At 52.5% G+C, this 13,017-nt stretch overlaps 1 protein-coding gene across 34 annotated transcripts in view; it reads right to left on the reverse strand.

Annotated features, from left to right (window-relative positions):
- Positions 1–1,337: 1,337 nt before the first annotated feature.
- Map4k4 (mitogen-activated protein kinase kinase kinase kinase 4) overlaps positions 1,338–13,017 on the reverse strand; it is a 126,648-nt gene continuing 114,968 nt past the window's right edge. For 19 of the 34 annotated variants that reach the window (XM_063229791.1, XM_063229795.1, XM_063229793.1 and 16 more), the window contains 10 exons: positions 12,804–12,995; positions 10,930–11,047; positions 10,453–10,623; positions 9,644–9,787; positions 8,427–8,561; positions 6,268–6,368; positions 3,991–4,140; positions 3,497–3,656; positions 2,843–2,982; positions 1,338–2,752 (listed from right to left, as the gene is read on the reverse strand). In XM_063229791.1, coding sequence (XP_063085861.1) covers positions 2,669–2,752; positions 2,843–2,982; positions 3,497–3,656; positions 3,991–4,140; positions 6,268–6,368; positions 8,427–8,561; positions 9,644–9,787; positions 10,453–10,623; positions 10,930–11,047; positions 12,804–12,995 — 1,395 coding nt within the window. In that variant the 3' untranslated portion in view covers positions 1,338–2,668. The remainder of the gene's footprint in view (positions 2,753–2,842; positions 2,983–3,496; positions 3,657–3,990; positions 4,141–6,267; positions 6,369–8,426; positions 8,562–9,643; positions 9,788–10,452; positions 10,624–10,929; positions 11,048–12,803; positions 12,996–13,017) is intronic. The other 15 variants (XM_063229805.1, XM_063229819.1, XM_063229818.1 and 12 more) reach the window with 1 other exon arrangement.

Raw genomic sequence — 13,017 nt, forward strand, 5'->3', positions numbered from 1 at the left:
CTCATCTTTATTAAAGGGGAGAGGTGACAGTGACTTACATTATGCACAACAGACTAGTCAGCACTGCAGACAGGCCACATTCCGGCCCTGGTCCTCTGCAGCACAGGGTTGGCACACTCAGGTGCTCGGTCCCTGGCAGCACTAATTCACAGGTTTGTGACAGGCAGCAGTGGGACTACAGCACACCATACCTGTGCTACAATGAAGGCCAGGTCCTAAACGCCCATGAAAATCATAAATATTCGGTGTGCATCTGTGCAACAAAACCGCCTTTGGACACATGTTCTCCAATACGGAACACGCATAAAGAAACGCAGAAACCCTGCTCGACCCAGGCGCCTGCGGCTCCGGCTGGAGACAAGCAGGGCTTGGCCCGGCAGGCAGCGGTGTGGGCAGCATTGCCATGCTGGCACTGCTGGGGGGAGAGCACCGTCCCAAGGGAGGGAGACAATCCCAATCACACCTGCCCTGCCCTGGAGGAGCCCACAATTTCCTCAGCGCACAATTTTTTACGAGAAACTGCCCCGGGTCCGTACCCCAAACTGTCAGCTCACTGGGGGCCCCAAGACAGAACTTCAGGGAGCGAGAGCTAGGGCTGGCCTCGAGGAGGACAGCAAGAGGGCGTGGTTTGGGACTGAAGCATGGGGGACTTGAGCAGACCTCTCCCCGCAGGTGATGCCCACAGGGCCTGCACACACCACTCACTGGTCTCCCAGGCTCTGGCCCATGGCTACGGAAAATGCAATGTCATGCGATGCCACGACCTAGTTACTTGAGGTGTCCTGGTGTCAGTCCTGGGCTTTCAGGACATTTGCCCACCTCTGGCAGGGCCTGGGGCCAGGGCAGGGGTGCCCTGAGCTGATGCTCCTCCAGGGACAATGCTCAGGGGCCTTCTCCAATTGTGGGTGAGACATTGAGGTGGGTGGCCCTGTCCAAGGTCCTTCAATGGGGGTATGGGGTCTCAAGGCCCTTTCTCAAGGGACAGTGACTCTCCAACTCCAGGGATACAAGAGTGTATCCCTGGCATACAACCTGGCATACAAGAGTGCTCCCTTCCACCCAGGCCACTGGCCCTGCTCCCCAGTCACAGTGGAAAACTACTTTGCCTTGCATCCCTCCTGGAGAGCAAGCCCTGCATCGCTGGTGTGCATGCTGGCTGCAGTGGGCTGTGCTCCGAGAGGCAGGGAGGCAGCGGGTCTCTCCATTATGGAAGCTGACCACAGAAGGGGAGAGGCCACGCACCTGCCCCACTACCCTAGGAGGAGGATGAAGGCAAGACCAGAATGCCAGATGACACCTGTCCCAGGGTTGAGTGACAGCACAAGACTGGAAGCCAGTTATTACTCAAGACATTTATTACAAATGTCACCAACATATTCATAAAGTAAAATTAGTTTAAAAAAACAGAGCAAGTGAGAAAACAAGGAAAGCCAGGGCTTCGATAGTACACCTAAACACAGGAAGATGCCATCTGTATGAATAAGTAGAATTAACTACATTCTTAAAATAGTTTTAGTGCATTGCATTTTTAGAAAAGGGATATACCCCTCACCCCAAGAAAAGATTCCTGCAACACCGCAGTTTGTGTGACTATCCGAACGGGACCACCTCTGTCTGCTACTGACCCCAATTGACAGAACGAGGCAGTGTTTGTGCTGCAGGTGACAACTGCCCACCAACTGCTCTGGGAACCAGGACGGCCGAGACAAGGGGGCAAACGGGCCGGGCTGGCTATGTTGGGGACAGCGTCACCTGTGCCTGCGTGACTTGTGACAAGTGACAACCGAACTCCAATCCGATGGTTTGGTATAAAGATTAAATTAAACATTAATGTTTTCTTCCAAAAACATAAACTAAGTCACCTCTCAATGCATTAAAAACAATGAGGTAGGCAAAAAAAAAAAAAAAGTAGGTTGAATTTTTTTGTTTTTCTGCAGATGCAGACTGTGGTGAAACTGTTGTTGCACTTCTAGGTTTAAACAAAAATTAAACCTGTGACTGAGGCAGTGCTAATACTGTCACACAACGAAGTTCTGGCCATTGTACAAAATGCACACTTCTCTTCATCCTTTTTTTTCCTTTTTTTCTTTTTTTAGAATCACCTGCACATGAGTTAGGCAAAACTTGGTACACAGAAAAATGACTGAGTTCTTGGCCAGGACCACCCCCAAATCCAAAGAAACAAAACGGGAACCTCAGCCCACCCCACCCACAAACCCATCCACAAAAAAGTTATCCTAGTGACTGTCTTTCACATTTTATAAATATTAACTTCTTAAACCTGCACCTTCCTCTCTGTCCACATATTGTCACATTACAAAAAGAAATGTCAATTAAATACATTGTTAATGTTACTATATTAAACCTGCTCTTTGCTCCAGCAAACTGCTCCTCACGCCCCGCATTCCGGTGCCTCGCCCGCCACCGGGACACCCACAGGCCGCAGTCCTGGCGGCCTGCCTGGCTCCTAGCACCGGTGGGAGAGCTGGGAAGCACCAGCGGCTGCGCAGCCTGGGTTTGCTTTCGAGGAAGGAGCAGAAGAGACCAGGACACGCGGGCAGGATGGCAGGCGCGCGAGGCCCGCGCACGGCTGCCCTGGCTGCGCCGAGCGGCGGGAGCTCCAGCTGCAGGAATTCCGAGTCTCAGGCCCACAAGGGTTGGCGCCGCTTCACCAGCTCAGCAGAGACGTCCTGCCCAGGGTCATGAAGTAGACCTGACTACTGCCGCCCGAGCGCACCGAGGCGAAGAACACCTACGAGCCGACAGGGCGGGGTGAGTGGGTGCTGTCTCCGCCCCCGGGGCTCCCGACCCAGCCACACTGCAGGACCTGGCCGCTAGGTACCTTGTCATTGCGCTCGCACAGGAACTTGAGTCTCTGCGCCCTCTTGTGCATGAATACGCCATCCAGGTGGCCGGTTTCCACTGATCGGATCTCGATGGCCTTCTCACCCCAGCCCATGGTCTGATTGGACCGGATGTAGGCTTTTGGGAGAGGAAGACAGGACGGCGCATTAAAGGGAAGGCAGCGCCGCGCACCCGCGTCCACTGGGCTACTGCTGAGGGGAGCAGGGGCTGAGCCGCCCGGAACCGACCTTGAGGGCCGACTGTGGAGCCCGCTCCACCGGCCCGGGCAGGACCAGGCTGGAAAGGTCGCCCAGACCGAATGAATGGCAGCCTGGAGACCTCTGCCACCAAGCCCTGTGCAGGGTGTGAACCTGGAGACTGCCCATGAGTCCCCAGCTGTGACCACCACCCTCGAAGCCGCCCCTGGCCCTTCCTCCCCCTCTCCTCTGAGTCCTTAATTTCCCCGGAGGGCTTCAGAATTAAGTGAGGGACTATGATAGACCTTCCGGAAAGCCAGCAGTCACTTTTACTGTGTTTGAAAACGTGACGACACCACCAGGCCGGCACTCTAGCCTTCCGGGTCTCCGCACCGCTCAGCTAAGCAGCCAGAAGAGGATTCGAACCACCCCCCTTGCCTCCCCGGGAGCCGCACCCACAGACGTCGGCATCTCTCCCCACTGCAGCACCACGTCCTTGGTGATCCTGCCATACGTGTTCACGTACACGCCTTCATCCTCGTAGCACACCAGCAGCTCCATGCCGTCCGTGTTGGGCAGAATGATGATGGCATGTGGCTTGATGCTGCACTGGATCTGCAGGAGCACAGGGCACAGGCAGTAGCTTGGGGCGCCTTCTGGCCCAGCGATAGAGCAGGGGGAGACGCTCTGAGGACCAGGGGGGACCCGGGCACCACGCTCACCCCCAGTGCTCTGCCTGCATCAGCTGCCTGGCCTGCAAATCAAGTGAGTGCCAAGGCCAGTGCAGTGGGCACTGGGTACTGGGCTCCCCAGCTCCTACTGCTTATGCACGTGCCCTCCCCGGGGGAAGTGACAGAGCCCTACGGAGTTAGTGCACTACAGAGAGCAGAGAAGCAGCAAAAAGAAGTGAAGCCAGTCAACCAGCCATGGAGTGTGGGCTCTTTCTTACGTGTGTGGGTAGATAAATGTCGTACACGGATCCTGAGTCTACATCCACGGCGTGGAAACCCGCACAGGACCCATAGATCACCTTCAGCCGCTGGCCCTCTTCCACGGTGAGGTCCACCAGCAAGGGCTTGTGCACCAGCTCTCCAAAGGACTACAGGGAGAAGACGGGCAGATGAGGCACAGCAGATCTCTCCTTGTGACTGGTGGGAGGCCCTGTGCGCCACACAGCGTGCTCCTACTGTGTGCTCAGGACGAGCGCCTGCTAGGAAGGCACCTCTTCTGAAAACCACCACTGACTCTCAACTAGCCCAGGAGTTCCATGCTGCCACCTGCCGTCCTGTCGTGTGTCCAGGCTCTCTGCAGCACAGTGCTGGACAAGGGGGCAGGTCACCCTGCCAATCTGGCTAGTGCTGACCCTGTCACCGGGTGAGCTAGGAGGAGCCCGGCTTTGGTGACGGGCTGTGGTGCAGGGCACAAGGCTGGGACCTCCTGCACAGCTGCAGCTCCTGCTCCCCCAGGATGACAGTGACGAAACTGCACTGATCCACCGCCATCAGCTCTGCAGAGGCCTGGTGTGCACAGGACAGGCAGGCCCAGCAGCAGGGGACGTCTACATGTGTAACGATTCCCCTTCATCAGTGATGCCAGGACTGACTGCGTTCAGGATTTATTTATTTAACAATTATAGTGTTTTATCCTGCTTTAAACTTCCCAAGCAATGGAAACTTACCTTTCCAGTAAAAACCAGAACTATTTTCACTCTGTCTGGCATGAATAATTGTTAACTGCAGCTCCACACTAACCCGGGCCCTGGGTAATCTCAGGGTTGTGAGTCTAACATTAGAAATGATGTTACTCACTTATTTCTATCTAATGTCAGGAGTATCTCTTTTAACCAAGACACTCATAAAATTGTACTTCTCACAAACTCAAATTATGAAAGAATGCTGTTGCTGTTGTCTGAGACAAGGCCTTGTTATGTAGTTCAGGCTGGCCTTGAACTCACTAGATAGCCAGGATGGCCTCTCTAAGTCATAGTGACCTTCCTGCCTCAGCCTCCGCATACACCAGGTTATAAAAGAACTATTAAAAATACACAGCGACTATGACTGCTGATTTTTTTTTTTGTACTGGGGATAGAACTAATGACCTCGCACTCACTAGGCAAGTGCTTAAGCCATTGCACAGAATCCCTGGCCCACGCCTGCTAATACTATAGTCTTTGTTTTTAAAGAGTAACTTTATTTAAATATAGTATGCTAAAGACCATTAAGCATAGTGAAATATTTCTTATCTACAACTCTTAGAAACTGTAGCACCAGAGAGACACTGTACCCAGAGACACTGGAGCATAACGAGTAGAAGTAGCCCCATCTTTTATGAGGGTGGGGTAGGGGTGTCTTTTTGAGATAGTCTCACTATGCAGTCCAGGCTGGCCTTGAGCTCACTTGGTAGCCCAGGCTGATCTCAAACTCACTTCGATCCTCCTGTCTCAGCCTCTGAGTGCTGGGATAATGGGCGTGAACCACCATGCCTGACAGTGGTCCCAATCTTAAAAGCCCTATTTGTTTACTTTCCTGGAACTCTGCACCTGCCAAATGGCAAAACCATCTCATTTCAAACATTAGTTTGTATGTTACATCTATAGATTTTTACTTATATAAAAATAAGACCAAATTATGCATATTTTAACTTTGTATTTCCATTTAATGTAAATACACGTTGCTTGTTTCATTAACAACCTCCCTGATTTTAAAATCAGTACTCCACTGACTAGATGCCCGTAGGACTGCCTTGTTAGGATACTCTCCTTACCCAAAGCACATCTGCGATATGCATAGATCTTTATACACACCTTTTTTTTTTGAGTGAAGGTCTGCTTTCTATTTTTTTTTTTTTTTTTTTTTTTAACTAAGAAAGATCTTTGCAGGACTGGGTGTTGAACCCTTAACAACACCCCTGTCCTGGTTTTCATTTAGAGACAGGGTCTCACTAGTCACTAAGCTGCCTAGGCTGGGCCTGAACTTGTGATCCCCGACTCAGCCTGGGCGTGCCACGGCGCGCTGAGGTCTGCTGTGAGGGGTGCATGGAAATGTTCGCCGTCTGTCTCTCCCGATGTCCCCTTAGCATGCGGGTTGTCTAGGAGCCCAGAAAACCGCTGATCATGCCAACTGCGTCACACGAGGACAGTCTCTCGTGTGTTCCACCTAAGCACAGCTTCCGCCCACCTGCCCCCCTCTGGGCACAGGTAACAGCAAGGTAACAGCAGTGCTGTTACCTTGAAGGCCATGAACTTGTGATACGGCTTCGGCGCCCATGCATAGACTTCCACGGAGCTCTTCAAAGCAATCACCAGAAACTTGATTCTTTCATATTTTACTGAAAGAGAAAAATAAATAAATAAATCAGGAGACACACAGGTCAATATCAGCATGGGACTTTAAATTCTTTAGCTGTCATCTCCAAATTTTATAAATACACCTTCTATTGATTCACCCGAACCAGCAGGGGAAAAGGTAGTACAGAGACCAAACCACCCACTTCTCTTTCCAGTTTTATCGTGGGTCACCCACTTCTCTCTGCTTCCATGTGCAACAGGATTCAGGCCTAAAACTTGAGACACCACCAGGAAAACAGGAGCTGCTCCCTCTCTTAGGCGCCCAGTCGAATTTTATCTCCTAGGTCCACACAGGCACCCGCCCTAAAGCCTCAGAGGCTCCGTCTCCCTTCCCAGGAAGCCAGCACCAAGCTTCAGTGATAGGATCCAAAACCACACCTGGAGAGGTCAGGAACTCTGTAGTCCCACACCCCTCTCCTCCCCCGCAGCCAGGAGCTCACACCCACCCAGAAGTGAAGCAGGCCATGCCATGTTGCACCAAACAGAGGATCCGTGTCCAGGCCAAGGGGCAATGGTGACCACCCCCCTTCTCCCGGGGATACTCCCAGTGTTCTGCACCAGGAGAAGTGCACAGCCCTGTAGCCATGTGGAGAACCCACCCCATCTCAGCCCTCTTTTGGTTCCCTCAGGTTCAGGAAACCTGCTAAGAACCTGTGTCCCTGACCACAAGGGACTCCAGACTCTGCAGAGCCACTGGCTTCTATGGAGTTATTTAGCATCAAGTTACTGCCCAGGTTCTCTGTGCGTGAGAGGGTTTAACTCAGTGGCTGTTAAATTCCATCCGGTGTCACTATTCGGGACACTGCTGACACCAATTCACACAGGACTAGCAGAGGGTGCCCAACTCAAGTTTCCTAGTGATTGTTTTCTGGCCATGCACCCCAGCCACCAAGCGGCTGACCGTGAAAGGTCACTTAGTTTCAACTGACATGGTGAACTCTACCCCTCTGCTGCCGGAGGAGGCACTACACAGACAGTAAGTGGAGGTATGCACACTTCCCTCAAGAAAATACCGAGTTCTCGCTCTGCATGAGCAGCCGCTGGAAGAGCCCTGCATGCTCTGAAGCCATGGGCCACAGCATGCCCTGCAGAAAACCTGAATGCAGGATTGAGCTGCTCTGAAATGCTCGAAGCGCTCAGCCAGAGACAATTTCAGTTCTAGTTTGACAAATGAAAGCATTTCTCATGAACACAACTCAGAAAATGCTAATGTCAAAATTATACAGGAGAAACAGTACTGTACTGTAGTTCCCACTGGGAATCACCCGAGTTCTGCAGCAGCCCCTGTAATCACAAGTAACCAGAGACAGGGTCTGCAGACAGATTACTCATAGGGAAGACAGTGAAGGGCCACAAGTAACCACAGAGTAGCCGTCTACTGTATATCCTCCTACAAGCAAATGCAGGAAACACCAAGCCCACATGCGGCCAGACAGCAGCGCCCCATGAGGCCTCAGGAGTCCTGCTGTCCTGGCCCAATGATACCGTGCCATCCTCTAAGCCCTGCTTCCTTCTGTGCCGTCACTTCCTGCTATTTCTGCACCAGTATTTTTATTCTTTTCCTACTGATGAGTGAACTGGGTTCACTCCGGTGCCATCTCTGTTGAGGGGAACGCCATGTGCACACTGAGGGGACACCACCTGGCCGGCCAGTGACCCAGCAGACAGCATAGTGCACCTAGTTAGAAGCCACAGCAGGAGTGCAGCAGGCTGCACTCCCAAAGACCCGGTGAAGGCTGCCCAGGACCTTTGTGCTGTACTGAGAGGCTAAGCGGGTGGAAGGTGACACCGAGCCAGTAGCTCGTCACCAGCAAGGCTTCCACAACAGCAGACCTAGAAACCCAGCACGGATCCTGAGGAAGTGGCCGCAGACGGAGAGCACAGCAGTACCAGCTCTGTGCGCTTGTGGGTGACAGTGTCAGGAGAAGGTGCCAGGATCAAGAGACCCCAGAAACAGGCAGTGCAGAAGGGGCCACACCTTCAGGGACACGGACCATGACACTCGCGCTCTGCACCAAACCCTGCCACCCCCAACTCACCGACTTTATAGTGGACACAGCCCTCCAGGTCACCCACAGTGGTCCAGCCTTGCTTCTTCTCGACTTCTGGGTCATTGTGAAGTATTTTATTTCTTAACCAGGACAAATAGTAGACACGTAACTTATCCTTTTTACCTGCAAAATAGACGTCTGTATTTTAGGAAGGTACTTATAACAGCCATCATCACGAGTAACAGTGACTAAAAGAAATTTCAATAACCAGTAACTGCCATGTCCCCTGGGGAAAGGATTTTGTATCAAATTTTTCTGATGCAGTATAAGCTACTTGGATGAGTCTTGGAAACCCCTGCAGAACCATCCACGGGAGAAGCCTGCCTTCCAAGACGGGCTGAAAATCACAGGACTACACCTGTGCATGCAAACTGTGTCAGTGAGCCAGAGTGATGCTGTGAAATCAGTACCGTCCCCGAGTCCTAGGCTCTCCATAGCCGGTGACTCTTTCCATGCCAGCAAGTGACCTCGGGGCTGACTGTGGCTGGCAGCACCCGCAGCAGCTCCAGGATAGGCTGCTCAGCAGAAACCCCTTAGCGGCTCCAGGATGGGCCCCACATCCAACCTCTAGGGAGTACAGAGGGGCCGGAGCTAAATCCTCCACTGCTGGCCAGGCCAGTGACCATCCCTCATGTTCACAGCAGGAGGCCATCCTCAGAGCTGCAAAGCCAGGGCCTGGCTGGACTGGCAGATGGCAGAGGAGGTCAAGGCATGTGTCTACACTGCAGAATGAACTGCTTGCTCCAGCGGAGGCCACAGAGTCTTACACTTTGATTGTCATTGGGTAAAAATACAGGAAAAACGAAAGGTTTTTTTTTTCTTTCTGTGTTTGCTTAAATAGCTCCTATACAACGGCAAAACCGAAAAAGCTGATGAAGTATTATCATGTGACTCTACCACACGACTCTCAGAACTCTAGAGCAGGTGTGCTCTCCCCTAGGACAGAGGAGCGCAGGGTCAAAGCACTCCCCAACTTCAGGGACCACAGCGGGGAAAGGCAAGGCACAAACTCACAGCTGGCAAGCATTCACACTGAGACTGTGTAATGAACGCTTACGCACCCAATAGAAAGAGAAACAAACCAGACAAATTATGACAGATACATGAAGAGGGCCAGCAATAATGAGTGCGTATTACAACTATAGACAGATATAATTCATACAGCTATCAGTATGCAAAGCTGTCAACAGGGTCACAGCACCTACCGGATATTGTCACCAAGACATTCAAGCCCTCGAGCACGTCCATCTGCTGAAAGCGCCTCCTGTTGATCAGAGGGTACACTTTCCCCTGGCCACTTCGGTCCAGCAGCATTAGGCCACTCTCTGTGCCCACGAGCAGATTCACCCCTGCATCGAGGATACAGAAAGGCCACATGTCAGGTCCCCTTGGTGGGCTGGTCACTGAGAAGAGGGCAGCTCCTCCCCTCACCTGGAGGGGGATGCACGGAAGAGGAGTCAGAGAGGTGCAAGTGTCCACACCAGTTGGACGGGGATACCACTGTGCAGGTATGAGAAAGGAGGCCTCTCGGATGGCCTTACAGCCCATCATTTCTAGTTCTTCCTCAATTCCTCTAGAATGTACCGAGCCCATCATTCCCCAAGTACCCAGGGAGAAGCTGGGTCCATGCTACAAAACAGTTCATGGCAGGCAGGGCTATTTAAGGGGCACTGAAGATGGGTAAGGAAGAGCAGCAGAAAGGCCCGTTTCAGAGCTGGAGGCAGGGGCCACCTGGACAGCAGCTCCCATCCTGCTCCCCCTCCAGGGTCCCAGGGCAGAGGCTGCTCAGCCTCAGCAGAAGCAGCTCCAAATCCCCCACAGAGGTGGCCAGGGCAGCTGCCTTTAGACGTCTGGCCCGAGTCACAGACAATGGGGACAAGGGCAACCTCAAGTCCTTCCATCCGGCAGCGGGCTGCACCGCTGAGCCTCAGGAGGTGGTGTCACACAGAGTGGCGACCCTCCAGAGGACCACCGGCCCCTGGAACAGACGGGAGTGCGGCAGCAGGACACCTACCCCACAAGGCAGCACACAGGATCTCTGAGTTAAACCTCTTCTTGTATTTACGAATCTCAGGGGTGTCACTCTGCGGCCTAGTGTTGGTGGGGTTCACATTGACCACTGAGCCTTTCCGGGTGGGATCCTGCCTTATGGCTTCCGGTCTCATTCCATCGCAGGAAAATCCCACTGCAACACAGGATATGGGAGAGAGGTCATCACTGTGCACACATACATGTACACACACACCACGCCTGGACCCCGCCCCCCGCCACGACACTCAAGGACACGTCCACATCCCGCAACTGACGCCATCGAGGAGATACTGTGCAAGCAGCACACATGGAAAGGGGAGACGGACTGTGCCACTCACTTCCCAGACAGCTCTGCCCCCAGGCCTGGCCTGTGACACTCCGGTGCCATGCTGGGCCATAAGGAACAGTGCAAAGGGACCCTGCCCTGGAGTTGGCTCCTTCCTGTCTTGACTGTACTCACCCACAGAAGTGACTGTTGTCCCGCTAGATGGAGAAATCTGTAGTAATCTGGGGTCTATAAAAGGTGTAAAGGAGGAGGAAGATTTGTGTTTCTGGAGTGTGCTACTAGCGGACTGAGTCTGCAATGTAAATTTCAATTTCATTAATACAAACAGCATTTCCAGAATGAACATGCAAAGAACATTGCAACCCACTGCTTACTGCACTAGCTCCCAACCCACACCCGGGCCTTTCTGCTGGGTCCCCAGGAACATGGCAGGGAGCCCCCACGGCGGCACAGAGCACCCCGCAGGCCACTCCCCCGATGCCCAAAGAGCCACACCTCTTAAGAGAGATGCAAATCTAGGAAAGTGACCCACAGGCTGCCACAGAATATCTACACGTCAGGCTTCTAGCTGTGTATTAATTAACCACTGCAAACTCCTAAAGGACGTATGCAATGTCGTGGTCTCACTTCACTGGTTTGTGAATATACTTCCCAGCTCCATAGCCCGATGACTATGCTAGAATAGCTGCTGCAAATCTGCACTTTATTCATTGAAATTGAGCCTTTGTTAGGAAGCATGGGAGCTGTGGCTGTCACTGTCTTAACATGACACCTCAAACCCACAGCAAACAGGGGCTCAGCAGTGAGAGGCGCAAAGCACAGCACAAGGCCGACCGCACAATCTTTGAGAGCACTGTGTTCTGGTTAATAATGTAACTTTAAAAAACAAGGAAAGCAAAACAAATCGTTAAGTGGAAATGTAATGATGATTAAAAACAAAACAAAACTTGCCAGTTTAGTGAGTTAGGGGTTACAGTAAACTACAGGAAGATGAAGCCAAGTGCAGGCAGAGCAGAAGGCGAAGGCCGAGTGCAGCAGGGCACACAGCATCTCGGCAGGAAGAGCAGGCCTGAAGCAGAGCCTGTGCCTGGACTGTCCCACCCCTCTCGGCCCCCAGCCCAGCCCCCGACCCCTCCAAGCACTCGCGGCTCTTCCCTGCGCCCACGGCCAGGGATCAGCTGGCCCACTCCTGCAGCTCAAGTGCGGCAGTTTCCTGATTCTCTCTAACGAGGGGACCGGCAGGAGTGGCCCTCAGTTCAGTTCAGTGCATTAGAACTGGCTGAGGCTAGGTCAGCCTCAACCTCCCCAACTTTTGGCTACATGCATAGGAGGCCCAGGCCCTTCTTCCACTGGCGAGCAGGGCCTTGGGCACTGCCCAGCTCACACCCAAGCAGCAGCATGGCCTCGCCACCAACACACGGCATCTCTCGTAAATACAAGAAGAGGTTTAACGCCTGCAAGTCAGAGCACGTGCACTCCTCATCCTCGCTCCTGCCTGCCTGCATTCCCCAAAGCACTCACTTCCACCTAAACTGCGTGACTGGGAGCTTCAAGAAAATACATCCTTTTAAAGGGGCTGGGGAAAGTAAGAGTAAACAACCAAGAACCACTGCAGAAGAAAAGAAAACAAGAAAAAAAATGCAAAAAAATCCAAGCCTAGTTTGAAGACAATTCCTGTAGAGGACAAGGAGCTTGTGGGGGTAAACGTGACATCCACTTAGCAAAATATTCCTATCCTGTATTTACTGGATAAAAAGAATGAACAGGAGGCAGATTCCACAATGACGGCAAGAATTTCATGCCAAATACATGATGAGTCTGAGAACACAGCAATCACTGAACTTGGAAAGCCATGCAGCTACACTCATCTAGAGAGGAACACGGGGACAGCAGGTCTGGGGAATGGCTCCAGGGTTAAGGGTTTGTCTGCAGGTCTGAAACATGTTACTGGGGGGAGGGGAAAGAAGCAGGCAGGTGCTAGGCACTGCAAAACCTCCTGTGCAACTGCTCTAACCCAGGAAAGCAGCCAGCTGTGGTGCGAGACATACCTCGTTAGCAGTGAGCTTGTCCTGGGGTGTCTGTGGGGACATGGTGGGTGTCGGCTGGCTGGAGGATGGGGAGGAGGAGGTGGAGGAAGTGGAGGAGGAATGGCTTTGCTGTAAGAGATCTGGCAAGAGGTGAATGCGACCGGCAAAGCCATTGCTCTCATGATGGCTGGCACGCTTTTGGTCAACTGTACTCTGTAGAAAAAACAGGCATACT

Source organism: Cavia porcellus, unplaced genomic scaffold, assembly GCF_034190915.1.
Source record: "Cavia porcellus strain 051 isolate PalLab524CR breed Dunkin Hartley unplaced genomic scaffold, mCavPor4.1 scaffold_18, whole genome shotgun sequence".
NCBI classification, from domain to species: Eukaryota; Metazoa; Chordata; class Mammalia; order Rodentia; family Caviidae; genus Cavia; species Cavia porcellus.